Here is a 27,964-nt window from a genome sequence, read left to right as displayed (position 1 = left end):
TCAGCTTTTCACTAACTAACGCTAGTTTTGCCAGCAGGTGGGCGGCTGTTTTAAGCTACGGAAAATGTACGAAGCACGAAACATAAGAGGAAAATTGCGAGACCGTCAACAAACGAAATGTATTATCTTCCTTGCATACATTAGACTCTTTCAATGAGGATTTATGAACGTAAGCCGACAAGAACAATAAGCAGTTTATAGACAACCCGTCGTTGGTGGATGACGAAGATGATATGGGAAAACATACAATTTCGGGGTCTCGGTGGGGGCCTGGGGGAGGGGGGGGGGATTTATTCCATAGGATGTTGATTAACAACACAATAAATGTGTGTTTACCCAAATAATAGGAGAAGTCAACAGAAAGGCAGTAGAAATAATATATTTTGTTAGAAAAAGGGAAACTGGGCGCGAGGGCAGAATGATCGAATAAGTCAGAAGCGTTTATCATTTGAGACGGAATGAATAACAGCAAACGATCCATGATGGCTTATAAGCATGTAATAATAAACTTGTAATCAAGCAGCTCAAGAGAATTTGGTTACATTCCCATGATGGAGATGTGGTGACTCGTCAACGACAGACCCATTCTATGCGACAAAAAGTGGCGTTTTTCGTCACAACTTTTTTCAAAAAGAATGACAATCTTGGAATTGCGTTAACCCATCAGTCAGTGGGACTGATGCGCGCTGGTGTACTTCCGGCAGGTACGGCAACATTTGCTGACTTTGAAGTAATAAATTCCACACATGTGCTTCAGCGAAGCGCACAACTTTGAGTCCAACTTGTCCTGGCAAGCCCGCTGCCTCTCTAATTAAAGACCGCAAGACACAATTAGTGAAACAATATCAATTGGCCAACCCAAAGTTCTGATGCCTACCTTTAACCTCGTGCTGTATACTGTGCTGACTATGATGAGAGCGTGAGCAAGGATCGTTGGCGCAGCGCTGCCTTTGTCTCGGCTTTTCGAGGGCGTCGCATCCTTCAGTTGGCGATGAAGTGCGCCGATCCATGCACTGGGCCGCACGAAATTGATGCCCTCCGCCGCACGTCGCACTGCAAGAGCTCCACGGTCCTAGACAAATCATTATATTCGGTTAGCCGCCAACCAAACTCTTAAGGCTTGACGGATCACGATGAGTTCCGTCATTGGATTGCGCCGCGCTACTACCTGGGACCCAGTCGACACACGGCCGTTCGGTGCAATTCATTGATTCGTTTGGCCTCGAATCCGGATTACACATGTCTTGCTCCGGGCATTTGACGTCTCGTTTTTTGATCCCCGATCCGCATGTAGAGGAACAAGGCGACCACGGAGTTAATACCCACTCCATGCACGGATTCTGTTGGCATTCAAGTAAGCGGATAAAATCCGGCTCTCGGCGCATTTATCATCTAATTAGTTAGATGGGTACCATACCTCATTACAGGATTCAACGTCATCTGGTTTAAAGTCAGTGCAGAGAGCGTCGTCAACCAAAGTAGAGGTGGTCGTCTCGTAGCAACTAACATCGCGCACTCGGGTCCCGCCGTCGCACCGAACGGAACACTTGACCAGAAAACAAAACAAAAAAAATATCATTTTCATCATCTCTGCGAGTAACTTAACTTACTTAAGTCTGTTTTAATTGAGTCTATTCCCGTCCAATTACCCGAGTCCAGAGTCCAATTTTCCATTTGAAAGTGGGCTTGATCTTGGAGACGTCGATGGAAGCTTTAGATTCGTCCGGTTGATCCGACTGCACTTGAATCTTGGCCAAGAAGAGGGCGGCGTCGTCGCCGATGTGGATGGACATTTTCTTGTAGCTGTGGCCGCCCTGGAAGGCTTCGTCGGCCAGTTCGACATCGTTTGTATCCAATTCCGGTCTTGCCGATCCCAGAGGATCAGCCGTTACTATCTGCATCTCCATCACCTTGAGGTTCTCGGGCTGAATCTTATCTTCGACGTAGAAATCCGGCCGTCGATCATTGGCCACCCCGACGGTGCTGGGCAAAGCCGAAGGGATGAGAAGGTTCAGCATATCGTTGTTAATATCCGGCTCCATTAAATGGGGGCTGGCGCCCAAAAGGGGATCGATGCTTCGATTATTTTCTAATGTGCCATTGAGAGCGTCGCCACTCAATTCGGCGTTAAGGCATAGTCCGCGGCACTTCTGAATCGATTCCGGTTCGAGGAGATCGCGGCATTTCAATCCCCCATCGCAAAATACTCGTCGGAATTGGACTCCGTCGCCGCACGAAGAAGAACACTACATCAATCAAACGGTAAAACAATTAGGCAAATAAAGTCAAACTCAATTTTTGAAATCGAATCGCGAACCTCGGACCAAGTTCCAACTGTCCAATTTCCACAAATGATATTGCCGCATTGACGCTCTTCGACCGGCTTGAGGGCCTGAACGCAAGCGCCTCCCACGACGCTGCAAAGGACTTCTCTTCTCTGAATGTCGCACGGATCTTCGCTGCACTGTACGACGGAAATGTTCATCATTTATTTTGTATAGAAAGTTTGAGTCGAGTTGATTTGACAATAGACTAATCAATATAGTACCTTGGACCAAGTTCCGGTTTCCCAGCTGGCTTCACCTGGACACGGTGCCAAAGGCTCGCAGGCATCTTCTTCTGTCGGCCTATCGGTGACCGGACAGTCGGCGTCGTGAAGGGCCATCTGCTCGTCATCCGAAAGAGAACGAACACAAATGACCGTCCGTTTCCTGAGTCCACGGCCTTTGCCGCACGTGATGGAACAGTGCTGCCAAGGGCCAACCCACCATCTGAAATCAAAAGACATCAACGAGATTGTTCTAGGAATTTCAACCAACTTTTCATTTTCCAACTAGGAGAAGTTCGTTTTTTTTTTTCATTTCGTCGAGTGTTGTACAATCAACAAAGTGCAGTCTGAGTGCCAAAGAAATTGTGCTAGCTAGGCATTGGCCATTGCGTGACTTTCATTCATTTGTTAATGGATCCGACTTTTTGGATTTGATGAAGAAGAATGTATGTAGGTATACCTGGGCGGACACGATTGTTTGTTGCAACTCCGCGATTTCTCTTCCGGTTTGGCTAGTGCAGCGCAGTAAGTTTCCTCGACCAGTCCGGCTTCCTTCTCCATGCACTTGGGCTGGGACACCTGTTGGGCGGACGGTGCAACAACAAAACAATCGCGTGTCAAATTTCAGTTTTGGACGATATTTTTGATATTTCATCTGGCCAGAAGTACGGTACCTGTGTTCCACCCCCACAGGTGGCCGTGCAGACGGACCAGTCCATGTACTCCCAACGGAATTCCGGCGTCCGGGTAATGTTCTCATTGGCAACCGTGTATTCGTAACTCACGCCTGGATTGGGCACTCGGTACAACAGCTACGCATAGCGCATAAATAAAACCCGGAATTGATTAACTGGAATCATCATGTCTGAAATGAGCTCTTACCAAGAATCGGAGGTCTTCCATTGAAGGTCCGGGAATGTGAATCTCATCCAGCTCTTCCTCACGTCGATAATAAATGAGAGTGACCCCGGCTCGGTATTCACCCGACCATTGAACCGTCCTGTGAAGTAAATTAAATCAAACCAAGAATAGATCAAATAATTTATTTAAAAAAAAAAAAAAAAAAAGGAATAGCTAAAACAATCAGGATTGGTAAGAGACTCGGTATACCACTGGCCGTTGAGGTAATATTCGTTGGTCTCGACCGACTGAATGGCGATATAGTTGGCGGCTTCATCGGCTTCAACGAAGCGAATGTTTCGAGCTCCTTTGGGGATGACCACCATCTCGATGTAATCGATGCCATCGGGCTCGGTGTAGTTACCGCGGATGGTGTTGCACTGGGTGCCGTCGCCATGGCAAACTCCGCAACGATCTTCCTGAGCTTTCGAGTCGATTCCCCAGTCACAGGCGACGCGCTGCCACACACGAAATGAATGGAAAAGGAAATCGCAAGAAAAAACAAAAAAACAAAAAAAGGTAAAATACTATTCAAGCTATTTCTGTCTGATAAGAAAGAGGAGCTTGTCATTTCATTCGTACCCGACACACCCCATTGATGCACATATCACGCGTGCCGGGATTGCACGGCGTGCCGTCCACCACACTGTCCGAAAGCATGACAGAGAAGAATTGACCTTCTGGTTTGCAGTGCAATTGACACGGAGCACCTACACACACAGTGCAGAAAGTGCAAAAGGAGAAGGAGCGTTTAAAAAAAAATAGATCCGGGATCCGCGCAAATAAAATAAAAACAAGAAAAGTTTCGTACTTTTCATTTGGACGGGCAGCCATGTGTGGTTTTCTCCTTTGTAAGGTGTCGCATCAAACGCCGAGCACTGCACGGCTCGATAACTGGGGCCGTCAGCCGGGCAAGGCTGCGAGCGGGGTGACAATGACAAAACGTTAAGCATTATTTGATGGATCACGGCCGGGGGGGAAGAAAAAAGAAAAGTGAATTCTTTATTTTTCTACTATAGAAAATAGAAAGAGACTGACGTCTAAATTGCAGACTCGGTAACGTCGTCGTTCGCCCACGCAGTACTTGCCGCCATGAGCCGGGGCTGGATTATCACAAAGTCGTGCGGATGAAGCCAGACCGGCTCCGCATGTTCGGGTGCAGTCGGACCAGGGCCCCCATTCACCCCATTCGCCGTCAATCACCTGAGGTCTGTCACCCATTTGAACGCAGTGACCGTTACTGCACCACTATACAAAAAAGAAAAGAACAAATATATGCATGTAAATTAGAATTAATTTGATTGTTCTAAATTATTAGCGTCTACTAATTTGAATAATACCAGTTCTACTCCCCCCCCCACCAGCTTTTCCCTTGAGAGGCAGTGACAAAATCGTGAAATTTAAGACATTCTCAATTCAATGACGCGATTTCACCAAGTGGACGTAATCAGATCATGTGGGCGAGGGTTTTTTTTTTTTGTTTCAGTCCAACTCACTTGCACAAAGTCTCCCCGCTCCTTATTCTCTTTCTTTTCCGGCTGGGTCGTACCCCCACGTTTAAACAAGACTCGGGTTCTTATTAGATTAGTGTCTCATATCTCAAAGTCAGTGACAGAAACGAGCTCCGACAAGCCGCTGGGCGAATAAAAGTTGAAGGAGAAAGAAGAGAAAAATCCCAATAGAGGAAACGTACCAAGTAAATAAAAGACGACGACGACGTGGGGGAAGTGAGAGAGGGCAAACGAAAAAACAAACGCCGAGCGTATCTTTTCGTGTGTCGTAAACAGAAATTAAACACGAGACGCGTTGTGATAGTTCAACCGGGCATATGAACCCGGGCAGACTTTTGAGCTCACAGTTTTCTAGATATGTACCCTCCCCTCGTCTTATTTAGTGTTTTTTCCTTTCTTTCTGGCTTACAGTACTGTTTTGGGAGGGCTGGTCTTTTACTGCACACTGAGTGAAACTGAACATGTGTCCCCCATGTCGTCTTTGATGATAAACTGATAGTAGTAGTAGCCTCGGTAATATAACAAGTTTGTTGCCTGCTTCAACACCAAACGGGGGGGTCGCACACATAAAAGAACTGGGTCAACTCTACAACAAATCGGCGGTGAACCGATAAAAAAAATGAGAAACAAGTTTGACGTGTGTGTACTTTATGTTTGGCGCAGGACGTTCCAGGAGCAGCCGGTTCCAGTCGGCTGACGCATCGATTATCTGGCAGCTTGCACCAAAGAGTTTGACACACCTGCGATTTTACACATTCATTAAATGTTTCAAAGTCCTTGGCAAATGTCATGAAAGGAATTGGCATTTGTTGTTTCGTTTGTTTTTCACACCTCGTCCATTCCGGCGCAGTGCATGGTTTCGGGTCCGTATTGGAGCCGGCACTGGTGATCGATGTTGTACATGGCGCCCGGAGGCAGTTCCGGATAGTGAAACTCGTGATCAGACGGCGAATCTTCCAGGCAAGTTCCCCAATTGCGATCGAGAAATCGGGTGATGTCCTTGCGCGAGCAATTGGACCAGACCAGAGGTCCGGCGTCTGAGCTGAGCTGTGGCGACATGACATGCTGATCCCCGGACAAGGGTTCACACCCGTTGGTCGGTCCGTCGTGATGGGCTCCGAAGCTATAAAACATTCATGTCGGGTCACATTTTAATGAAACTCTCACAACTCGCAGAAATCAAAAAGACGAAAACAAAAATAAAAGACATGAAAGCATCCGGCAAATGGCTACTGACTTGTGTCCGAGTTCGTGAGCCACGGTGTAGGCCAATGACAAGCCAGTGTCCTCGTTGACGCTGCACGACCGATAGGACTGGCACATGCCAGCTACTTCAGCCAGACCTGAGGAAAGAAAAAAAAAGAAAAAGATACAAGACCGTCAACGAGTACCGTAGTAGCATTCAATTTGCATTCGAAAAATGCCTTCGCCTTTCTGCCGTTCGGCAAACGACCGGAATATTAAGGATAAATACCTAATGTGCTGCACGGTTCGTTGACGCGGGTGCAAATGTTGTACCTGCCGGGTGTAGACAAAAGGCCAATGTTAAAAGAAAATAAAACAGTCAGAAAGAAAGAAAGAAATGCAAAGTAGTGGCAGCACGTAGACGCGCCAAATAAACGGCCAAGACCCTGGCGACATCAAAGCGGCCAACGTATAACGACGCCAGCCCCACGAGCGACATGCTGGGAATTGCGAAAACAGGAAAGAAGAAGAAGATGCTGCTGGCGAGAATAATAAAAACCTGGTAAGAAGAATGGCCACGTCGTGATGGTTGGGATGGTCGTCCGTCTCGGGATTGATGGTCGCTTGCCACTTGCAAAAGCTCTTGAGCGTGTTGTCGGCGTGATGGCTAATGTCGAGACCCTCCTACGACACATACCCCCCATCCAAGTGTCATCAAAGCAGGAAAAAAACAACCCGAAAAGACAATATATGAGTCGACGTCATAAATGAGAAATTGAACAACCGCCGAATCAACGGGATCAGAAAATAAGGAGGGGGGAGGTCCGGGGGACAAAAACAAAAAAATGTTATCGGCATTCCTCTCACGACAAGCCAATAAATAAGAGTGGGAGATAATAGACGTTACACTACTGCTGCCAGTGCATTATGAGGGGTGAATGTCGTTCGTGACAACTCCCGCGTTCGCTATATAACCAAAAAGCTTTGCGCAGCAGTAGTTTACATCCGTGTACCCAAAAATACATAATAATAATAATACTACTTACAAGGATATGACATACTATATCTAACTCATGTTTTTCTGCTGTATATTGTTATATGTGCGGATAGACATAAGGCAGACTATGCGCATACTTATTTTGTTTCGACTCGTTGTTGGCCTGTTTCTTTTCTTTTCTTTTCTTTCTTTTGGTGAGGGACTTATTTTGGATTTTTTGGCTTACCTCCAGAGCTTCATTCTCGAGTAACATGAGCCGGACCATGACGATATTGATGGCGTTCCCGATGCTGGCGTCGCGGTACAAAGCTGAAACCTGTCGATTTAGAAAAAAAGAAAAAAACAAAAAACAATTTTTCATTTAGATTTTCGTAAAATACAATATTATGTCCAGGGGGGAACCCAGGACCCTATACGTTTAAGGTACAACAGTCTCAACTATCGGGAGAAAATCACGTTGCCATTATTTGGGTATTACCGGGCCCGTTGGTGATCCAAACAAAGATTTGCCCTCTACAACCTTGGTGGTTGTGTGTATAACCTACAAAACTACGCCGGAGCAACTCGAGAAGACGGAATTTTTTTCATTTTATTTTATTTTTTCAAAAATCCTTCGGTGAGATCGCCAACTGGACGGGGCATGGAATGTTGGCATTTGCATGCCAGAAAGAACAACAAACCAGGATAAACAGGCGTGCATATTTCAAACGTACGCCCATAGCAAAACAAGGCTATACGGGGCTTCTGGCTCAGGTCACCCGACACCCGTCACTTGAACTAGACTTATTTATTATTGGCAGGACCCGATGGAAATAAAAACGAAACATTTCCTATGCAGGATATTTCGGTAAGGCATATAACGCGTTCAAGTGTGATTATCAAATGTTTTTCAAATTGTGTTTCCGCTATGTGTCGTGCAAAATAATGAAACAAACTGGGAGGAAATCTATACACTGAAGAGTGTTTTGAACGTGTAAACAGTTGCGCAAAGATGAGGATTACAGTTGATTGACTGGGAGATGAAAATGTATACGGCCGAGATCAAACGGAAGAATCAGGCAAGCGCGTCGCACTCACCACGCCTACAAATGATGCGCAATTGGAGAGTTTCAGTTAGCCTAGAGCACACACACACAGAGCGTGTGCGATATAAAATGCTGCTGCTGCTGGTGCTGTGTAATATAGACACACCGAGCTGTATGGGACTACCATATGGGAAGGATAAAGTCTGCTGGGCGGAAGCTTTTCAGGCATTCCTGTTCCGTCGCCTTCCAGCGTCAAAATGATCAAAGCAATGACGGCCAAAGTGGAAAGTTTAGCAGATCCACGAGAATCCCATTAATGCGATTCCGACGGACATAAACTCCAAAGAGTCCATTAGCTTGCCACCCGACCAGATAAACCGGCAGAAGGGTCCGGGAAACGGAAATGGGAGAAACAAAAAAAAAGGAAAAAATTACAAACGGACTCTTTTTCCTGGCGTTGGTGGATCAAAAAGTTTTTCGGTTAATCCCCAGACACAAATGTGTACGATCCTGTCAAACGACAGAGAAAGAGAGAGAGAGAGAGAGTAGGAGTGCGTACGAACCATGTTCATGACGGTGAGAATGTAGGTCTCGATGTCTTCGTTGCTGTAGAATTCCGTCATTTTCTGGTCAGCTACGACCAGAGTCTCGACGTTGCGCTCCAAGCTGACGGATCGCTTGCGGATGGAATGCCGCTGACCCCTTTCTCCGGCCAGCTCCGATTGCGTTTCCTGCCACTTTTCTCGCTGGCGGATTGCCATTTCCACGGAATCTGCTCAACCAGACGTAAAGAAATACAAAAAAAGACAAAATGATATAGTAGCATTTTGAATTCTATACCAGTAAGCTATAAGACTAAAAAAAAGATAAAAATATCTCTCAGACTGAAAGTCTAGGACTACTAGGACGGGAGACAAAAGGTGTTGTGAGTGAATCCCGTTCACGGATCGATCCGCTGAAAATTGGATTGCGATTCAACGGGGATTGATTCGCCAACCGGCTGACTCCCAAAGTTTCAATGCGTCTTTCTCTTTTATTGCCGTGTAACGCCATCATCGTTACAGATAAAAGTCTATCTAAGATATACCCTGGCGTACCCTGGGCACCGTTGGCGAACGGCGACGCTATTATCAATAAATGTACGATGCATAAAACAAGGCGGCCATCAGCGAAGAAGTGCGGTGAGTTATTCCGGCGCGAGTCGTCGTCGTCTTCAGTGGTGGTCTTATTTCTTTATTTTTTAACCATCGAGGTTTGCATTAACTAACATTCTATGCCACCTCATTCAATTCAAGGAAGGAATCTAATATTCAGAAGAAACGCTGCCCGTCGGCTAGCCGAACAGCTGGCCCGCCATTTCAGCTTTCAACCCGGGTTTGCTTTTCAACTTGGCAATCATCAAACTTTCAGGAGGGAAATTTCGGTGGGGGCTTCAAACTTCGAACGAACCGGTGCAGATCGAAAATAGAAAAGAAGGACATAACGATCTCATTTATTACGATGCGGGTGTGTGTGTGTGTGTCTACTCTGCACACACACATGTCTGTACGTCGTGTGGTGTGATGAGTAAGACCCTCCGGGCCGCCCAGCCCTTTGGCTATCGGCAATGACCGGACGGCTGTTGACGTTGCAATATGTATAGCCCCGACTGTTGTAGATTGGAGGATGACGGCGATCACACGCGATCGTCAAAATGGGAGAAAAAAAACCAACTTCTTACAGCATGCAGGTCGTAAAATATCCCAAGCCGGCCCAAAAAAAGAAACAAGGCGAAATCAAATATTGTGGCGATATATTTCCTCCTTGGAGTGTCTCCCAGCACCAGCGGAAAAAGGAGGAAAAAATAAAAGGGGGAATCCATTACTGACTTTGATTACATCGTCGCTATCGAGTCCGGAGATGAATAGAAACTCTCCCAGGGGCCGGCCGGCCCCATTCTATATTATTGCGATATTTTTTGTTACGCTCTAGGAACTAAACAAAATCTACGCAGTCACCGATGACGAGGAAAGAAGAAGATAAAAGACAAGTTACCGTCATTGCCGCAAGTGCCGTGTCCGTCGTCGTGGCCGTGGCTGGCCTCCTCTTCGTCGTTGGCCGCGCTCAGGGCCGATCTCTTGTAAATCAAGTGCGGATGCTCTCGTTGCTGCTGCTGGTCGGCGCTGGCGTTCGGATGTCCTTTGATCGGCTCGATGATGTACTCCTCGCCGCCGATGGCCACATAGCCCGTCTGACAATGTCCAGCAAAGTGGCGAACATAAACAAAAGGGGGGAAAACAAAAACAGATCGAGGCAATTAGACCATCATCATTCGTTTAAGGGGAAAACAAAAAGTTTTTGTTTCTTTTTAATTGTTTCCCTTCTCGGCCGGCAACAAAAGAACCTCGATCGGCCAGTCGGCCAGCCCAAAAGGAGAAAGAAGAATTACGAATCCATTAGACTACGTAGTTATACTACCACCTAATGACTTGCCAGCTTGACTTGCCAACTTCTTTTGTCTCAATTATTCGACCGTATTCGACCGGAGACTTTCCGAGTCGCCTCCATCCGGGCGAAACGGCCCGCACACACAATTACGCCAGCCAAGAGCCCGCAAACAGTTAAGAGACAATTACCGTCAAAGCCATAAATAAAACGGGGGGCCAGTCAAGTCCAAATGGGAAGGAGAAGAAGATTGAACGGGACAATTTTAAAAAAAAGCATAAAAACAATAATTTGTTGTGGACTTGATGCGCCATGCAGTCGCACTAATTTCCTCGCCCTATCGTCACTGACGTTCGTGTTGTTTTCGCAGCCGATGCAATTGCATTTCCCAGTCCGGGGGGCCGGGCAACACACACACAGTCAACTTGATTAACTCAATTGACGACGACGAATAAGACGACGGCATGTGTGTGTGTATAATATGTGTAAGCTGATGTCATTATTCTTTCCGTAGAAGCAAGTCTGCCACGTTCTTATTGCAGCAGCTATGTCTCATTTTCATCCCTAATTTTCGTTTCTCTTTTTTCTTCTTCTTCGTTCCTTTCGATTGACGTTCTGTTTGTCTTTCTTATTTCCCTAGTTGGCATGCGGCTCTGGTTTCAGGCTCTCTCAAACTTTGATTTTTCTTCTTCCACCCACCCACGCACACATTCTCGTCGCCCAATTCACGTGACACGCCAAGCGAAGCGGCAACTTACAAAGTCACGTTCCACGGCTACCGCCAGAGTCTCATCTCAAGACATTTAGACTTGTTCTTTTTTATCCTATGTCAATGCGGCGTGTCGTAAAGTGAACTATATTCCCTGGATTGTGGCGGTGAAGTGTGCCGACACCGACGCCTGCCTCCTCCTGGGTTGCCGCCCGGCCCACGCAAATTGATTATTCCGTCACACGACACGTCTTCTTCTTCTTCTTCTTTCAGTCCGCCAAGCTTCCAACGGCCCCAGGTTTCGTCTAGCTCTAATTTGATTTCAAAGTCATTTCAGCCCCCCAACACGTCTCACATTACCTGACGGCGATGGGTGCAATTTTGATGGGAGATTTTTAAGTTGATTGCGCGCTATGTGCATTGAGCTAATGCAATATTCATCGAATATCGAGTCGAGTCGGCTAGATGTGAGACGGTGAAATACGAAATGTCACGGTGAACTTCTTTGAGTTTTGTTTTTTCCCTTTTTGGTGTAAAATAAAACAGTTCCCAGGGAACGTTTTCCATTTTGAGAAGGGGACGAAGCCAAATGTTGACCCAACAACAACCGGAATGAAAGAAAATCTAAAGCAGATAGCTGGAAATAAAGCCCCGCTGTCTCTTTTAGAAAAGAAATCAGAGCGCCCAGTTTGTCCATTTGGCCAAATGCTAATTTTCTCATGTTGACGACCTTGTTGACGCGATTCGGTAAAATTTTTAAACAAATGGGGGAGAATGTCAACTCGAAAAATCAAAGCGATGAGAAAGAGAAAGTTCCCGAATCAAAAAACCAACATGACGGAAACGCCGCCGAACAAGACAGCGGCGGCGGTGGCGGCAGCAGCTCTGGGATTTCCTTTATTTGGGCTAAAAATGTTGCCTATATAGTACGACGGCCTTCAACTGTCTGCGCCACTCTCGATCGTTTGTGATGTCCATCAGCGAGCCTGGCGCATTGGCAGTAGCCAAAAGTGGAATGAAGACGGCGGCGGCGTCTCAGAGTTGAATGGGGCCGGCCGCCGGCCCGTGATTAGACGTACAACCCCGAACCGCGAATAAGAGAAGCTCTGTGTATGCTGGACACAGTTGCGCTTGTTTTCCTCTCCTCTCTTTCTTATATAAGGGAAAGAAAAACTAGAAAAATAGAAAGAAAAAGTTGAATTCAAACTGCAGTTTGAGAAGGACATGAATAAAAGAAGAAGAAAACTCGGACACAGAGACGCGTCGGTAAATTTTTGATGTCTAATGGACGCTAAAAATAGTCATAAATAAATCAGATAAAAATAAAATGCCAAGCGTAGAACTGTGTAGAACTGTGTAGAAATGTATAGAAAAGAAAAAGAAAAAGAAAAGAGAGAAATCAAACTCAGCAGGTAGATTATTGCGATGCCGCCCGGCTGCGCGGACTGCATCGCAATGAGCCGCTTATTCACGTCACGGCGGCGGCCAACGGGAGAGCGACGATTTCGTTCCGCTCTCAAAGTTGGTTGGACAAAATAAAATGAAATATAAGAAAAGAAAAGAATCACGATCACGAAAAAAAGAAGAAAAAAAAACTTTATCCATTGCACATTTTAAAAAAAATAAAAGCCGATCGGATTTGTACACGTTATCCGAGATGGTTTCCTCATTTCGTCTCTTATCCTGGCGTGAATTTTTAAGAAACGATCGGGAGGAATAACTAGACAAACACATCTGCCCCCCCCCCTCCCGCACCTGTTTGTTGAAACGTGACGCGCCAAATAAATTTCCAACGCAGCCCAGCGTCGCCGCAAGAATAAAATTTAAAATAAAATAAAATAAAGGCGAGTGAAAGAGAATCAGCGGCCGGAGATATCGACTAAGATTTCGCATTGTGTGTGCGGCTGCGGCGCGGCTACTAGCCAAACACACGCGGCGGCAAAGTGATCTGGCCATTAACCGACAAAGCTCAACTGAGCTGCCTTTGCCAGCAGCTCGGCGATTAAGTGGTGCCTTTATGCAGACAAGCGCATTTCATCCCCACCCAATCGATATGGTTCTAACCAACGCACACAAGAGAAAGAAAAAGAAGATGCGTGCTGGTGACTAAGGAGTATCAGCATAAAATTAAAACGAAACAAAAAAAAAAGAAAATAGATTCGTATTTTTTGTTTTCCCCCTCTAAAACTAAAAAGAAGAAAAAAGACAAACAAAAACATTCAATCTCCTATGCTGGTGGTTTCACCAAGACTGTCTCTTTTTCTCTTTTTGACTCTCCAGTCAGTTCACGGGGGTCTTTTTTCTTATAGACACTCCCGAAACCTTTTTTTTTTTCCTTCTAGAATCCTTTTGTTTTGATTGTCTACCTCCTGCGTCTCTCAGCCTTGTCGTGGGATAATACACGCAAACACACTATGTTATGCAAGTGGCATGCAAATGAGGATGACAACGGCGACCCTCCAACTCTTTTAAGGACACACTGGCAAAGGAAAAAGGGAAAAGAAACGTGTGGAAAAAAGAGAGATGATGCAAATCTCTCAGGCCTATTTCGCCCCCACCAAAATAACTTTTGTTTCTCCTCTTCTTTTTTTGCTCACAACTTTTGTGAATAGTGCCGGGTCTTGAGGTACGAATAAGGAGAGAAACGGGCTCGGATTCAACTGGTTGCTAAAGGGACCTTCAAACGGGACTCGATGTCTATACACAAAGAAGGTAAAAAAAGAACGACCTACGAAATCCCGGGGTTTAAAAAAACAAAACAAAAAAAATCCACAACGTGAAACGGATGTGACATGATCCGATGTAGTCGCATAATTCCATGCTACTTCTTTCTGTCGAACGCTCGGGTGTCACGCGGACGGAGGAGATGAGAGATAGAGAAGTAGAAAAATAAGGAAGAAAAATGATCTGAAGGTGGGCGACCAAAGCCAGACCATCTGCTGCCTTCTCATCATAGCCGACCATAGTATACCGTAGTCCGTAGTTATATACTACAGTATATCTATATATATACACTCGGTGCGGAGACTGGGCATTATACACACTTGCTGGATTTAATATAGAAGAGAAAAACAACTTTTCCGTTAGCCTCGCCAACGGAATATCTGGCTATATTTTTCCCGCTTTCATTACTGGACAAAAACAAAAATAAAAAAAGAATCAATACAATAGTAGTATGGGTATTACTTTGATCGACTAGACTCGCCAGAGATGAACTTCGGGTCGGTGCTATTGGCATGAGGAATGATATAAAAAAACATCTCTCGCCAGCGACGATAATCGAACATGTTTTTCGGCTTCTCGAAGGCGGGCAAGTCCGGCAAGTTGTTATTGTATGCCAAGAGTAGACCGAGCGAGAGAGAGAGAAAGAGACTCAGTCCGATTGTTTTCAATTCGAATGTGATTGCATTACACCGCCGTCGAATGTTGCCAAGTTACCAAGGACTCCGAGATTGAACAAAAAGGAGAGAGAGAGAGACTGACGGCAATTTTCCGGCCGTATAGACCAACCGCCCGCTTGAATTACGTACAGATTAAAAAAGAAAGGCCGAATCAAAAACATCTTTTCAGGAGGGGAGGGGTGGGCGGTATCCCTCAGAAAAACTACACTGTAAGGGAAACCCGGGATAAATTGGAAAAGAAAAGAATCGCCGTATGTACAATATATATTTAGTTGATATTGTTTTATGGGCGAATAAGAAAAACTTTTAGGTAGGAAGAAAACTGTCGAGAGTGGCCATGTTCTCCCGCTGTGCCTCTGACATAAAGTGACTTGATGGATACTCGGAAGCCAAAATATTTAAACGTAATAAAATCGCAGCTTGAGACTGTCTCTCTCTCCCTCTTCTTCTCCTCTATATATCGCGTCTGGCACTATGATGGGTTCTATAAACATCGAGGCGAAAAACAAAAAGAAGAAGAAGGAAAACCAACAACCAGGGGAGGGGGGGACGCCATTCCAATTTTTTAAAAGAAAACAAAAAGGAGTCGAATAAAGTGAAAGAATTCACACACACACACACACCGAGGATGTTGTCGCGCAGAGTTTTGAAGGGGCTCTACAGTGCACACAAGACATTCCGTAAACCGCAGCAGTGTCACTAATTCACTATGCAGACACGCAGAGTGTGTATACACACACACACACACTCATACACGCATGCACGCTAAGGTGATGGAATGGAAATTGCTGGTCAAATATGTAAACAAGATACGGTCGGTGGTGGAAAATTTATTATTTTTTTCTCGGCTGGCTGGATGGCTGGATGGAGCTTCTTATTTAACGAATAGATGGGATAGAGACTCATTGATAATTAAGAGTGCTGAAAAGAGAGACTCAACTCGTTTTGGCTTATTTTTTTTTTCAAAGATGTTTTCTGATAATATTTCAGTGTGTGTGTGTGTGGGGGATGACCTCGCATCCTTAACAGCGATTCATTGATATTCCGGAATTTTCTCTCTCTCTCTCTTTACCCTGGTTTTTTTGGCTGTGACTGGATATTCCCTTTCTCTCCGGTTCTTATCTCATTTGCAAGTCATGCTATGCACGTTTAGGAATCCCCCCCCCCTCTTCCCTCCACCCGAAATAATAAAGCCCCGTCTCTTTTCTCACTCGAGTCCTCATCCTCACAAATCACAAATCAAAGCGGAAGAAAAGAAAACAACAACAACAAATCTAGTCGTCGCTTTCGTTGTCTGCCAAGCGACGTATATAAATCAACACTGATTTATATAACGTAGGTGATGAAATCCCCAGCACAACACCGTTTGCTGCGTGCGCCCGTAGTTACTAAATAAGAGTCAGCTCGACTCTAACTCCCCCTACGGGGGGAACGCATATATGAAACAAACAAACACAGCGGTAGGCCTCAACTAATGACCGGCTTACACACACACATACACAAAGTCCGGCTGACTGTTACACAAAAGAATCTCGAATGGAGAGTGTGGAGGGGGGGGGAATAAATAAGATAACGGGGACGTATATAATAATAACAACACACGAGAAACAAGTATCTACGTGTTTATGATAGCGATGAAGCGTGTGGTAAGCCGGTGATTGTTTTCAAAGCCGTGAAACATGTTCTTAAAAAATCCTGACGCGATTAATTCGAAACTGAAAATTCGGTACGGACGAGAAAGGAGCGCATTGAAAAACGAAATAAAACATCGTCTTAATAGAGCTTTATAGCGGCCAAAGAAGCGGCCGATGATGGATCGTCGACAGTTGGCGCATACTGAAAAATAAGAACCGAAAGGGCCGGCAACCTAGAGAGAGAGAGAAGGGCCGGTATCATCCTCTAGTACCCAATTTGGCTGGGTGCGTGGAAATATGACATCATCGGACATCATTGGATCTGCCGTTTATGGTATGGCTGAAAAGAAGAAGAAGAAGAAGAAAATAAAGAGGAATTACAAAAAGGGAAAGAAGAAAAAACCTTGGGGAAAACAAAACAAAAAAAAAAAACGATTTTCGCTAAAATTGATGGTCGGCCGCTCGATGCCACGAGAAGAAAATGTGAACGAACAAATGAGCCAACCACGTACCGGCTATGTGCGTGTAATATCCAAGCGGGAAAGCATTCCCCAGCGTCCGCCAGCAGCCCTGCTTTGCGCACGATATACTGTATACACACACAACAACTACCACTACTAGTAGCCTTAACAACTAGTGAACCGCATCTTGGCTCTTGATTAATCATCCGTGATGGCCATCTGACTGCTGCAGCGCTATAAGAACATCAGGACGGGCGGCGGATGATAAATAATCATCTCTTTTTTTCTCTTCTTATTAATAGAAAAAAAGAAGAAGAAGGTAAAGACAAGAGAAAAATCTTTTAAGAAGAAATAAGAGAAGGCCGGCCTGTCAAATCGTTCATCTACGTCCATTATGTAACTCCATCCATTTTTATTTAGTTTTATCTTTTATATTTAACCCTGCTGGCTTGTTGTTTCATCCTGCCTTATTAAGTCTTAGAAGTGACCTGAACACACGAAAAGGATATTAAGGGCGTGGCAGTGACCTGGCTCTATTCCACCTTGTCTATTATCTCTCTCTCTCTCTTTTTTCGTTTCTCCCCTTTTCGTGTTATTCTTTCACCTCCCGTGTAGCGTCGACGTAGGTTTTGTCGCCGTGGCGTGGTAAATCACGGGGATGAAACAGACGAAATAATGAAACTAAATGCCGGCCACCGTTCAGAGTAAAAAAATAAATATGGGGGGAGAAAAAGATAATTTCGAGTCAAACAATACGACAGGAACGCAAACAAACAGCTGTCGCAGTGAATCATCCTTTTTTGTTTTGTTTTGTTTTTCTTTTCATATCATTCCTTCCCATGTCTATTTCTTAAGCTGTTACGTCAGTCTTGACCGCTCACCAGTTCTGGTGTCGCCCTTTTGCTTCTCGAAAGGAAAATGACTTTGAATCAAAACTGATTTGGGAAAATGGAGAAACAAAAAAGAAAGAAAACGACGATTGATTCAATCAGGTTAATAATTAATTGGTATAGGATTGATATAGGCAGGCAATATTTCGCTTTCCTATGAGGGTTTCGAGTTCTTGGCCGCGATTTTTTATTTATCTCTCCGCAATGGCCGGCCTTCGGTTCTTCGCATCGATTGAATCGGAGCCGGTCGATTTCAGGGCCGGCTTCTTTGATAGTTAATCGAGCGCGGGTGGCGGGACCCACAAATATCCCGACTGAGTGAAAAACACACACGGGGGAAAAGTTGCGACAATTTGAGCTGATAGCAGCCATTAGGAGCTTTCAATCAGCTGGCCGTCGCGTTGAAATGAATTCAAAATATTCGGCAGAATAAAAATGCCGAGATTTTTTACAATTGCGAAAATCTTGGTCATTTCAATGCGATAGCGATAGTCGAGATATTAAGAAAACCCGTTCATTTTACAAATGTTTTTCTTTTCCTTTTAATTTATTTTAATTGAAAAGACAAAAACTTGTTAGCCTTACCCTTCGGGCCAGTTCAGCCCTTATAGTTTACGTGTGTACAACGATAATGAGAAATTTCAATTGAAAACCAAAAAATACGTTCAACCTGCGATGGAGGTTCTTACTGATTGCCTAACATCAACCCTGAATATTTAAAACAATCCACTCTCCTTTTAGTTTTGTTTCAAGCCAAACAAGGAGGGAATAAATCCCCGAAGGAAATAAAAACTTTGGTGAACAAAAAACTTAAAAAATCGTCTGACAGGCAAACAAGCGCGAATTTCTCCCAGCTGATCTGTGTGTACGCTATACACGCATTTGTATAATTTCGTGTGTATATCAGTTTCGCTCGAGGCTCGCGATTATTTACAACATTCACCGAATTTCTTTTCTTTTTTTTTCGCTCGGTCATTATGCTGCTGCTGTGTTCCAGCATTGGCGAGATATAGAGAGAGAACCCGGGTGAATGAAGTGGGCGACGGGGCGGATGGGCCTGCGGCGGCGGAAGCACAATCACAAATGAATTGCTCAAGGAATAACCCAATTACGGCGGCGCCGTGAATCACGCCAAACAAGCTGGGCGATGGTCTACTATAATCTAACCTTTGGCATTTTTACGACTCCACTAAGGAAAAAATAAAATCAAATAAACAGTTGCGGCCATTGTTTTGTTTGGAGTGATTCGAATTCGACGAGTCGTGTATGTATAATACACATTCGGGAAAATAGAAATCCAAACCCCACCGAAGAAAAAAAAGAAAACAAAACTCGAAACTCAAACTCAAATAAAAATAAATAAAATAAGAAGAATGTCGACGACAAGTCTGAATAAAAAGGGAAAGCTGAGATATCCATGAATGGAGCACACAGAATAATAATACGACGGAAAATGATTTAAGAAACAAAAAACAAAAATAGAAGCAGAATGAAATCGGACATTCCCAGCAGCTCGTTGGTTTTATTCTTTATGTTGCCCTTATTTCTTTCTTTCTTTTTCCTCCCCTTCTGCTTTCTTTCTTTTTCTTTTTTTTTTCCCGTGTGATAGATATGCACATGACGACAACGTCTAGATTGATGGATGTGGTATTGAGTTGAGAAACGAGACCCGGACTCCCGAGACTGGCAGAGAGAGAACGAACGAACGACGAAGGAAAGAAAGAAAAAAACTTCTTTTTCGGGCACCAGCGATTCAGACATAAGAAGGGCTCTCCTCGACGACCCAAGTTTTGCATAGGACATGTTACGAAAAAGCAGCCCAGCTCTCGCTTCTCCTGTTCGTCATTATTGTGATGCAAAGTAGTCGGAAGGAGGAACCAAACCAAAAGGAAATACCCCCCCCCCCCACCAACTTTTAAAAAATAAAAAATAAAAAGTCTCAGCTTTCTTTTGCTGAAAATCCTAACGGAAATATGAACAACGATAGCCCCCCAGTTTATATTTTAAAAAAAGAAAAAGAAGAAAAAAAAAAACAAATGCTTGTCAATAGAGGCGATACACTAGACTCGTAGCTCTCTGTGTAGTTATACTACACAGTACATACAATGATCCCGCCTTTTGAAATTGCTGCTTTGCGACACACGAAGCACAAAGGGCAACGGAAGAATGGGGAGCTCAAGTCGCCGACTTGAGCGACTCGTCGTCGTCGTCGCTGCCCCATTTTTTTATATAGTCCCGCTATCGATTTCCTATGTGTCTGCCTGCCAGCCTGCATACATGCAATGCGAGCAGCACATATGTCAGGCGCGGGACAAATGGAAACCGGGGGACCAGCAGGCTTCTCTACTTCTTCTTATTCTTCTTCTTCTTCTTAGTCTTCTGCCGTTTGATCTTGGCAAATCCCTTGAAATATGAACGAGCAAATAAATACAAGTCTGCAAGGGAGATTTTGTGTGTGTGTATGCGCCACCATTGTCTTTGCTTGATGAGCTCTCATTTGATAATTTAAACGTCGTGACGTTATTAATCATTTTGCTTGCTCGCCCGGCCCCATCTTTCTACTAGTCAAAGTCTCCGGCCTCTACGACAAGGTCCTCCTCTGGGCTACCATAATTAGTTATTCACTAATCGAGGTAGGAGACACGTAAGACAGACGCAGGGACAGCAGAGGATGACTCAGGAGGGAAAGTAATTGCTTCGTCCGGCATGCCAGAGAACTTTGCCATTTTCTTGTCTTTCCTCTTTTCAATTTGATTCGTCTTTGTTTTTCTTTCTTTTCGAGCGTGTGAGAAGATCTGCCGGAGCAGTCGTGACAAAGAGTAGCGGATTGCAGCGGCGCCCCGTGCAATATGTACATACATACACACATGCCCCAGTGTTTATTCCTTCTCTCTCTCTCTCAACGCCACGCAGCAGAGGACCCCCCTGGCACGTCAGACTGGGTGTATCAACATTGGAATATGCGTACAACACACTATATTTAGATATAATATATATATCAAATGGAAATGGAATACAACCCATCTCTCTCTCGTTTCTCCAGACGGACTGATTCTTTTTTGTCTTTGTCCACTTTCTCTCCTTTTTGTTTTGCCGCCTACTCTTCTGCTTCGTCTCTCTTTCTCTCCCGCTCCTGAATCAGGAGCGAGGAAAATATCTACGTACGAGCTTCTTTCCTCTCTCTCTCGGGTCTAGGGGCGCCTTCTGTTTCCGTTCTCTCGGGTCGCAGTGCAGCTGCCGTTTTGGCCGAAAAACCATTTTTCGTTTTTTCACTCCCGCCGTTTTTCCGTGTGCCAACTCGACAAAGTAGGACCGAAAAAAAGGTGGAAGTATAATAATATTCAATAAAACCATAAACGAATCAGAGGGGGGGGGGGGCTATTTTCTTTCCTTGTTGTCATAGAGCGGGCGATTGGGACAGGAGAAGTCCTCCAAGCGAAATGAACGAAAAAAGAAAAATTGGCTTGCGCAGGCAGAGAGCGGCTCTGATTTATTTTGATTTGACTGTGCCAACGGTGAAAGGAGAAGGGGAAAAAAATCGTTGGCCGTCGATCGTTTTATTGCCATTTCCTCCTTTTCACGAACGAACGAAACCCGACGGGATATTGTGTGTCGTAGTGAAACCGTAAGCAGTCCCGCCCTATATCCGATTCGTGCCGGGATGCATTTGACCATCGATGAACCACCCACTCTCCCTCCTCCCACTCGAAAGGTCGTCGTCTCTGATCAAAAAGAAAAAAATCCGACAACCGCCGCTCGACAACTTTCATTTGATTCCGCCCTAAATGTTTTATTTCAACCCCACCGCTCCATTTCTCCGTAAATTCGATAAAGATTTTGAAGAAAAAGAAGAAGGGAAAGAAAGAAAGTGGGATGGAAGAAGCGATGGAAATCCATCACGACGGACAAGTTCACTTGACCGGAACGGTGCCGACGCTTGATTGGATTGGCCAGTCCACCCGGAGTCTATACGGTGTAAGGAGGAGTTGACGAATCGAGTCAATTTGATTGCCAGCGATCCAGTGTGTGTGTGTCTTATTTACTTTCTCTACTTTTGCGCACCCATAGAGGACCTCTCGTGTGTTTTCAGATGACGACGACGACGGCGGATTGTATTTTGAGCGAAAGAAATCGAGTTTGCCACTTACCAATCCGTTGCAGGTGGAGACGGCCACGGTCGACTCGGGATGTCCTTTGACTCGGCCGATGTAGTGGCATTGTTTGTGCCTGGCCGGCGCTAGTCGGTGATTGGTGACGTTGCGTCCTTGGCGTCGCTCGACGACAAAGGCCGACGCCAGAAGTCGATCGTTGGGTTTCAAATGAAGTTGCCTCTCACGGCCGGACAGATCCAGTCGATAGTGAACGTCGTCGCCGTCACCGTCATCCACTTGGCGTCGACGTCGCCGCTGCCTGCGAGACGCCCCGTCGTAATGGTGTGTCAGGTGGTGACTCAGCAGTTGCCCTTGCTCCGACACTTTCCTGGGCACCACCACTTCGTAGTCAGCCAGACGTTTCACCAAATCAGCTAGACACGAAATAAAAAAAAAAATGAAAAGATAAAAAGAGAGAGAAAAAAAGGATCAAATTCCGATTCGAAATTGAATTCCATCCATCAGTTCAATACGGCAGTCGACATTTTCAAGTCATCAACACACGGTGGGTGGGTCGTTGGGGGGGAGGAGGAGGAGGCAAAGTTCGTCTACATCCATCCCGTCATCTCAGTGGGGCATCAATAACGCTTGATTGCCATTCCTTTCCCTGATTGGTTAGACCGAATTCTTTTTGCTCATTTCCCTCCCTGCCCGCCCACACACGACTAAACGAGATTAATTATGCGCTAGCGCATCACCCCCCCTGACAGATTCTCCAGCGCAATAGAATTCCGATTGGGAATTTCATTTATCGCAACTCATTATGTGAAATTCTTGCAAGATCCCCGGTAATTTCCCCCATCCGCACTTCATCCGCACGGTTAAAAAGAAGCCGATTCCCCTGCTGCATTCATTCCAGTGACACAAGCGGTGGCGCCATTATCAAATTATCAATTGATCAGGAATGAAAAAGAAAAGAAAAAAAGGACGGTAAAAAGAAACCAGACGGTTTGTAATTGAAAACGTTCCGCAAAAAACGGGATCCATCTTCATCTGATTTCGTCTCATTGGCGTCCAACAAATCAAATTGAAATCCTATCGGAAGAGATTTTTCAATTTCATTTTGATTCGACGAGAAAAATCAAGAAGATGATGAACAGAAATATAATCCCCTTGACTTTGTATTCCGCCGAACCCCATCAACGTCTCCCCCCAAAATTTTTGTGGCACACGGCAAAAAGAAAGAAAGAAAAGGGCCAACAACGAAAACCTTCTTCTTCCTTTTTCCCCCCTTTGTGTGTGTAGCGTCGAGACCACAACAACAACTTATACGACTTGACAAAAGGTTGATTCGCGCACGTAAGGGCCGCGCCCATCTCTCCGTTGTCATTTTGTCGTGTCTCTGCTGACCAGGGGAGGCTCGTGTCAACTCGGCGGTGTTTTACTGTGGTTGCACGTCACAAAGAAATGTTGTAAATAACCGATGGCATCCGACGGAGGAGGAGGGCTCTTATATTTTTTCTTTTCTTTCTCCCCGGATATTAATGATCGTGCCGATTGCCCGGCTCGCTGTTGAAATGGGGTGATAACGCGGGAAATAATGGTGGGACGAAAAGAAAAAAAAGAATAAGAAGAAATAATTCAACTTTTCTTTCCTATTTTTTTCCTGAAACTTTAAAAAAAATTGAGTTGCCCACGAGGAAAATGTTCCCATAGAAAAAGGTCGTCGTTCCCTGCTGGGACATCGTCCAGCAGTGAGAAAGAGAGAGAGAAAAAAAGGTGAGGTATTACACGTATCGTCTATCTCTAATCTTGGCGTGATCAATTGGTCGGCCAATCACATTCACACCTACACGTAAGCGCTGCAGCTTGGCATGATTGTAACCATGTTACCGGCTACGCAGGATCTCTTCCTGATGGGATCCTGGCCCTAGACGATGCGTCAATATCCCCCAATCAAATGCGAACGCAAATCTCTTTCCGTTTATAACACTCGGCGATTTATCGGAAGAAGCAAAGTTTTCGACATTTTCTTGTCGACAGAAATGATCAAATCCCCTTTCCTTATTTGCTTAATCATTTTTTACTTCCCTAAATAGAGTTTTTCTCTCGGGTGTGTGTGTTGTCTCTGAGGGGAAAAAAATAAATGAAAAGGGCAAGATTTTTCGATGTTGTTGTTCAGATATTTTACATGCACGCGAAGAACTCCGGGCTGGATGAGAACAAGATTTGGAAGAACTCTGTGTGTACATAAACCTACACACACACACATACACAGAGAAAGACCCCACCCACATCTAACCAATACGCTCACGCAAGGTATATTACGATAAAGAAAACTGGAAATCATCCGAGTTAAAAAAGGGATTTTTGCTTATCTCTGCTTGCATTCGACAAATGAAGAAAATAATCTACTAGCGTGGCACATGTAGTTTTTAAAAAAATAATTAAACTAAATTTATGATTTATCGAAAAACGTAAAAATGAAATAAATATTAGTTTTTTGGCTTTAAAAAGACAATAAACTAGATAATATTTCATTTATTATTCAACTTTACCTGTAGTTTCAAAACTAAATAAATTGTTAGTCGTATAAGTAGCTTCACCAACGAGAACCACAAAGTGACTTGTTCACATGAATCATGTTGGACAACAAAACTGAGATGGCTCAATTGATGCCTTTATCTGTGTTCTTCTAATTCGGCCATGTGCATGCTCAGTATGGCCTCTGACAAGAAAGAAGCTCTAATGTCCAATTGTCTATGTCTGCCTCTGCCAGCTTTTAACATTATAACATAATTGACACTTACATTTACGAAATTAAGACATACATACCTGCCAGAATAGTAAAACGTCAGTTTTGAATTGCACAAACCATTTCCTTAGAGATTTTATCGATAATTTCTAGTATTTTCTCACACTTTCAGCGTTTCCCTCCAAAAAAGACGTTTCATGTGTCGTTTGCTAAATTGTAGTCTGCAATCTGGGATGCATTTGCCAAATTGCCAAAATAAGTCGAAAACTGACAGAAAAGTTTTTTTTTTTTTTAAATAATTAGTGAATTTTTCCGTTATAAAAATTATTGGGTAAAACACTAAATTAAATAAAACTTATAAAAACAAAATTAATCGAATGATTACCAAATAATACGACCAAATACGATATTGGTAAAACTAAATTTGCAAAACGAATCAACGTTCGAATATTACTTTCTGAGTTATGCACTTATGCCCGACCTCCTCTTTTCGCTGGACATGATCTTTTTTTGTTGGCAACATCCACAGAATAAAGAAAAAGTTGATGAAGAGTTAAGGAGTGTTAAATAATGACCCCGAGAGGTGTACGCAACTCCCCGTGTGTGTTATTAAACCTCTTGGGTTTTCTTTCTCAATAGCGCAAGGACGTAAATCAAAAAAAGAGTAAAGAAAGAAAGGGGAAAAATAAAATAAAATAAAATAAAGCGAAAGAGATGAAAAAATAAGACGAGAAAAAAAAAGATGCGCGTGAACGATAACGTGCTGCACGCGTCAGCGGCACGCAGAGGGTGGCAGGCGATCCCGCCCATTCACCGTGCAACAGTCTGCTCCTCTCTCGTTAGACGCTCGACACACACCGTCTCTTGTCGTCGTCTCTCGTCGAAAAATCCCTACCCGTCGGGGGGGAACACACACACACACACACACACCATTTTTCTCATCTAATGCGATGAATCATCATCATCGCCATCCTCTTTTGCGCTGAGCTTTTCCTTTTTTCTTTCGTTCTCCCGTTTCTGTTTCATGTCCTATAAGGACATGATGACACCAGTCCCGACTCTGTTTAGGAAGGAGAGTTCTCTCTTTAAAAAGACCATCAGCCACAGTCTGTAGTATGTGGTGCCTAATACATCGGATCAATCCCATGATGGATTACAAACTTACGTCATCGCTACATCGTTTTCTCACTCATCGTATGGGCAACTCTATATCCCAATGACAAGGAAATTACTGGAACCAACATACAGCTAGAAATGGGGGGAAAAAACCTCAATGATGACATTCGTTCCCCCATTTTTGGGTAACTTGTATCATATTTATTTTATCTTTTCCGTCTCTATAACTTCTAAATATCCTTTCCCTTTTTCTTCCTTTTTTTCCCTCAAAAAATCCGGAAGGCCGCTCCGGCTGATGATGGATAAGATACAGTCGGGGCAAAGTCGGAAACCTTGGAATGGCTGATGCATATTGCAAATATATAAATGTGGCCATACACTATAAAACTGCTATCAGCAAACGCATAAATGCATAAAATGCATAAAGAGTGAAATCAACCCAAAAAATCAGACAGAAAAAAAGGCCAACTAAAATATTAAAAAAAAAAGGAATATTACATGGCGAAGAGATTTTTGCATTGGCGTGAATTGTTAGTGGGTTGTTGTTGTAGCCTTTAGTGTATACATAATAGTCTGAGAGTTTATATAGATATATAATAGCACAGCACTGACCTTGATGAACATCGTCGAATGAAAATGGCACAACCGGAATGGCCGCGATGACCGACACGAAGCAAACGGCGAACGACAGAAACACTGCGGACCTCATTTTTTTTCCTTTTTCCGTTATATTTATTTTTCTCTCTTCTGTTGTTTGGGTTTGCAAGTTGAGTTTCGTTATCGTTGCAACGGTTCTTGATGACAAGTCTGATGATAAATATATAAATTTCTCCGCTTGGCAAAAATAAAAAAAGAACTTCTTTTTCTTCTTCTTCTTCTTCGTGTCTCGTTCAAAAAAAAGGGAAAAACTGACGGCGATCGAATTACATCACTGCACTGTTCGAGGGCGTTTGATCGACTGCAATCAGCCAAAAGTTAACAACCGACTGCCCCCTTCTTGACCGATAATGAGTCACTTCAATCACGAAGCCGAGAAGACGGGCGAGAAAACGGGACTAGGTTAAAGCCACTCACCACAGAGCGCGCGGGATAGGCGGGGGCCCAGCGCACGCAAAAAAAAGAACGAAAAAATAAAACAAGACGGGCCGATAACAAACAACAATGAAGGAACGAAAATTTGATTTAAAAACCAAAAAATTGATGAAGAGAGAAACTGATGGAGAGGATCGAAACCGATTGATGGCGTATTTTGTGTGTGTGTGTTGTTGTTGTTGTTGTTTAGAGCGTGTTTGTGTATTCGTTCGCCTCGTTGTTGTTGTTACAGGCAATGACGGACGACTCCCGACGATCACTCTTCACTGACGGGATGCGAGACGGTCAGAAATGGAAGGCGATTACAAAACAAACGAAAAGTTCAATCAACCTTTTTCGGCCTGGGAAAACCAAATTTGTATGAAATCTGGCCGACGATGGAGAGAATGAAAACGACAAATTGGCTTTATCCGAAATGAAGAAAAATCAACGACGTGGATATAATTGCGTCTGTGTGTTTTGGCGTCTGCTTATGTGGTGGTGGTGGTGGAGGAGGAAGAAATAACAAACTTGTTTGGCGATTTTCGGTTCCGAAATGAATAAGATTACAAGGGTCGGCAGTGAGAGACGAGAGAGAATAGCGTCTAGAGCGAAGGACAGAGCAAGTCCAACTGGAGAGCCATTCACGAAGCGCGCGGGATTATATACCTCCCGTCCGTGTGTGTGTGCGTGTGTGTGTATATCTAGACAGAACGGCGGTGGCTGCTATTACAAGCGCGCGCGCATAGTGGTGGTGGCGAAGAAAAAAAAGTAAAACGGACCAGCGCTAACAAGTGATCGCCCCCCTTTTGTTTCTTCTTGAAAAAAAATCAACAATAGAAGGGTAATTTTGATAGCTGAGCCTCCAAATTTGCCTTTTTCATTTCCAAATAACCAAAACAAAAATAAAAAGAAATAAAACAAAACAAAAGAAGAAGCTAGCATCTCAACCACGTGTTACGATGCGCTGGGTATATAGATTGCCCCAGAAAACTTTCTCGGGGGGGGGGGTATATTACGACTTTAAGAGCTCTGCTATGTAATCCCCTCCTAGTCTGATGATGAGGGGGATATAATAAATGCTGCTGCTACACCACTAGCCATGATCAGGGAGGGAACGAGGTCGAACTGGTAGTAGATTGGCTTTTGAATATATTAGTAATAGAAAGAGAGATGAATCTCGTCCATCACAACAGTATACACGCCTGACATTAGTTTGGGTTGATGGCCGCGGCTATAAGGGGGC

General features: G+C 44.2%; 1 protein-coding gene across 2 annotated transcripts; it reads right to left on the bottom strand.

Annotated features, from left to right (window-relative positions):
* Positions 1-94: 94 nt before the first annotated feature.
* On the bottom strand, positions 95-27,423 carry LOC124188996 (A disintegrin and metalloproteinase with thrombospondin motifs 7-like). 2 transcript variants are annotated; one of them, XM_046581937.1, is made up of 24 exons: positions 26,260-27,423; positions 21,834-22,210; positions 10,201-10,396; positions 8,730-8,938; positions 7,368-7,457; positions 6,704-6,828; positions 6,434-6,477; positions 6,197-6,302; positions 5,791-6,082; positions 5,607-5,699; positions 4,487-4,696; positions 4,260-4,365; positions 4,031-4,158; positions 3,659-3,906; positions 3,431-3,548; positions 3,223-3,360; positions 3,009-3,127; positions 2,549-2,771; positions 2,318-2,464; positions 1,650-2,246; positions 1,418-1,546; positions 1,169-1,340; positions 878-1,072; positions 95-807 (listed from the first exon to the last, which is right to left on the bottom strand). In XM_046581937.1, the coding sequence occupies exons 1-24, from the start codon at positions 26,354-26,356 to the stop codon at positions 668-670; spliced, it is 4,299 nt and encodes a 1,432-aa protein (XP_046437893.1). In that variant the 5' UTR covers positions 26,357-27,423; the 3' UTR covers positions 95-667. The 2 variants fall into 2 exon arrangements, with proteins under 2 accessions (XP_046437893.1, XP_046437894.1); XM_046581938.1 differs by lacking the exon at positions 26,260-27,423 and adding an exon at positions 24,612-24,719.
* Between the last annotated feature and the right edge of the window lie 541 nt (positions 27,424-27,964).

The sequence above is a fragment of the Daphnia pulex genome, chromosome 2, assembly GCF_021134715.1.
Source record: "Daphnia pulex isolate KAP4 chromosome 2, ASM2113471v1".
Lineage (NCBI taxonomy): Eukaryota > Metazoa > Arthropoda > Branchiopoda > Diplostraca > Daphniidae > Daphnia > Daphnia pulex.
This window is presented reverse-complemented; position numbering and strand designations above follow the sequence as displayed.

What these genes read in the sequence shown, in the direction of transcription:
- LOC124188996 (XM_046581937.1), bottom strand. Translation starts at nt 26,356, where the DNA reads ATGAGGTCCGCAGTGTTTCTGTCGTTCGCCGTTTGCTTCGTGTCGGTC. An exon ending in TATTACCTCAACGGCCAGTG is followed by an intron (nt 3,549 to 3,658) that starts GTATACCGAGTC and finishes TTTACTTCACAG; the next exon opens with GACGGTTCAATGGTCGGGTG. An exon ending in AAACAATCGTGTCCGCCCAG is followed by an intron (nt 2,772 to 3,008) that starts GTATACCTACAT and finishes TTTTGATTTCAG; the next exon opens with ATGGTGGGTTGGCCCTTGGC.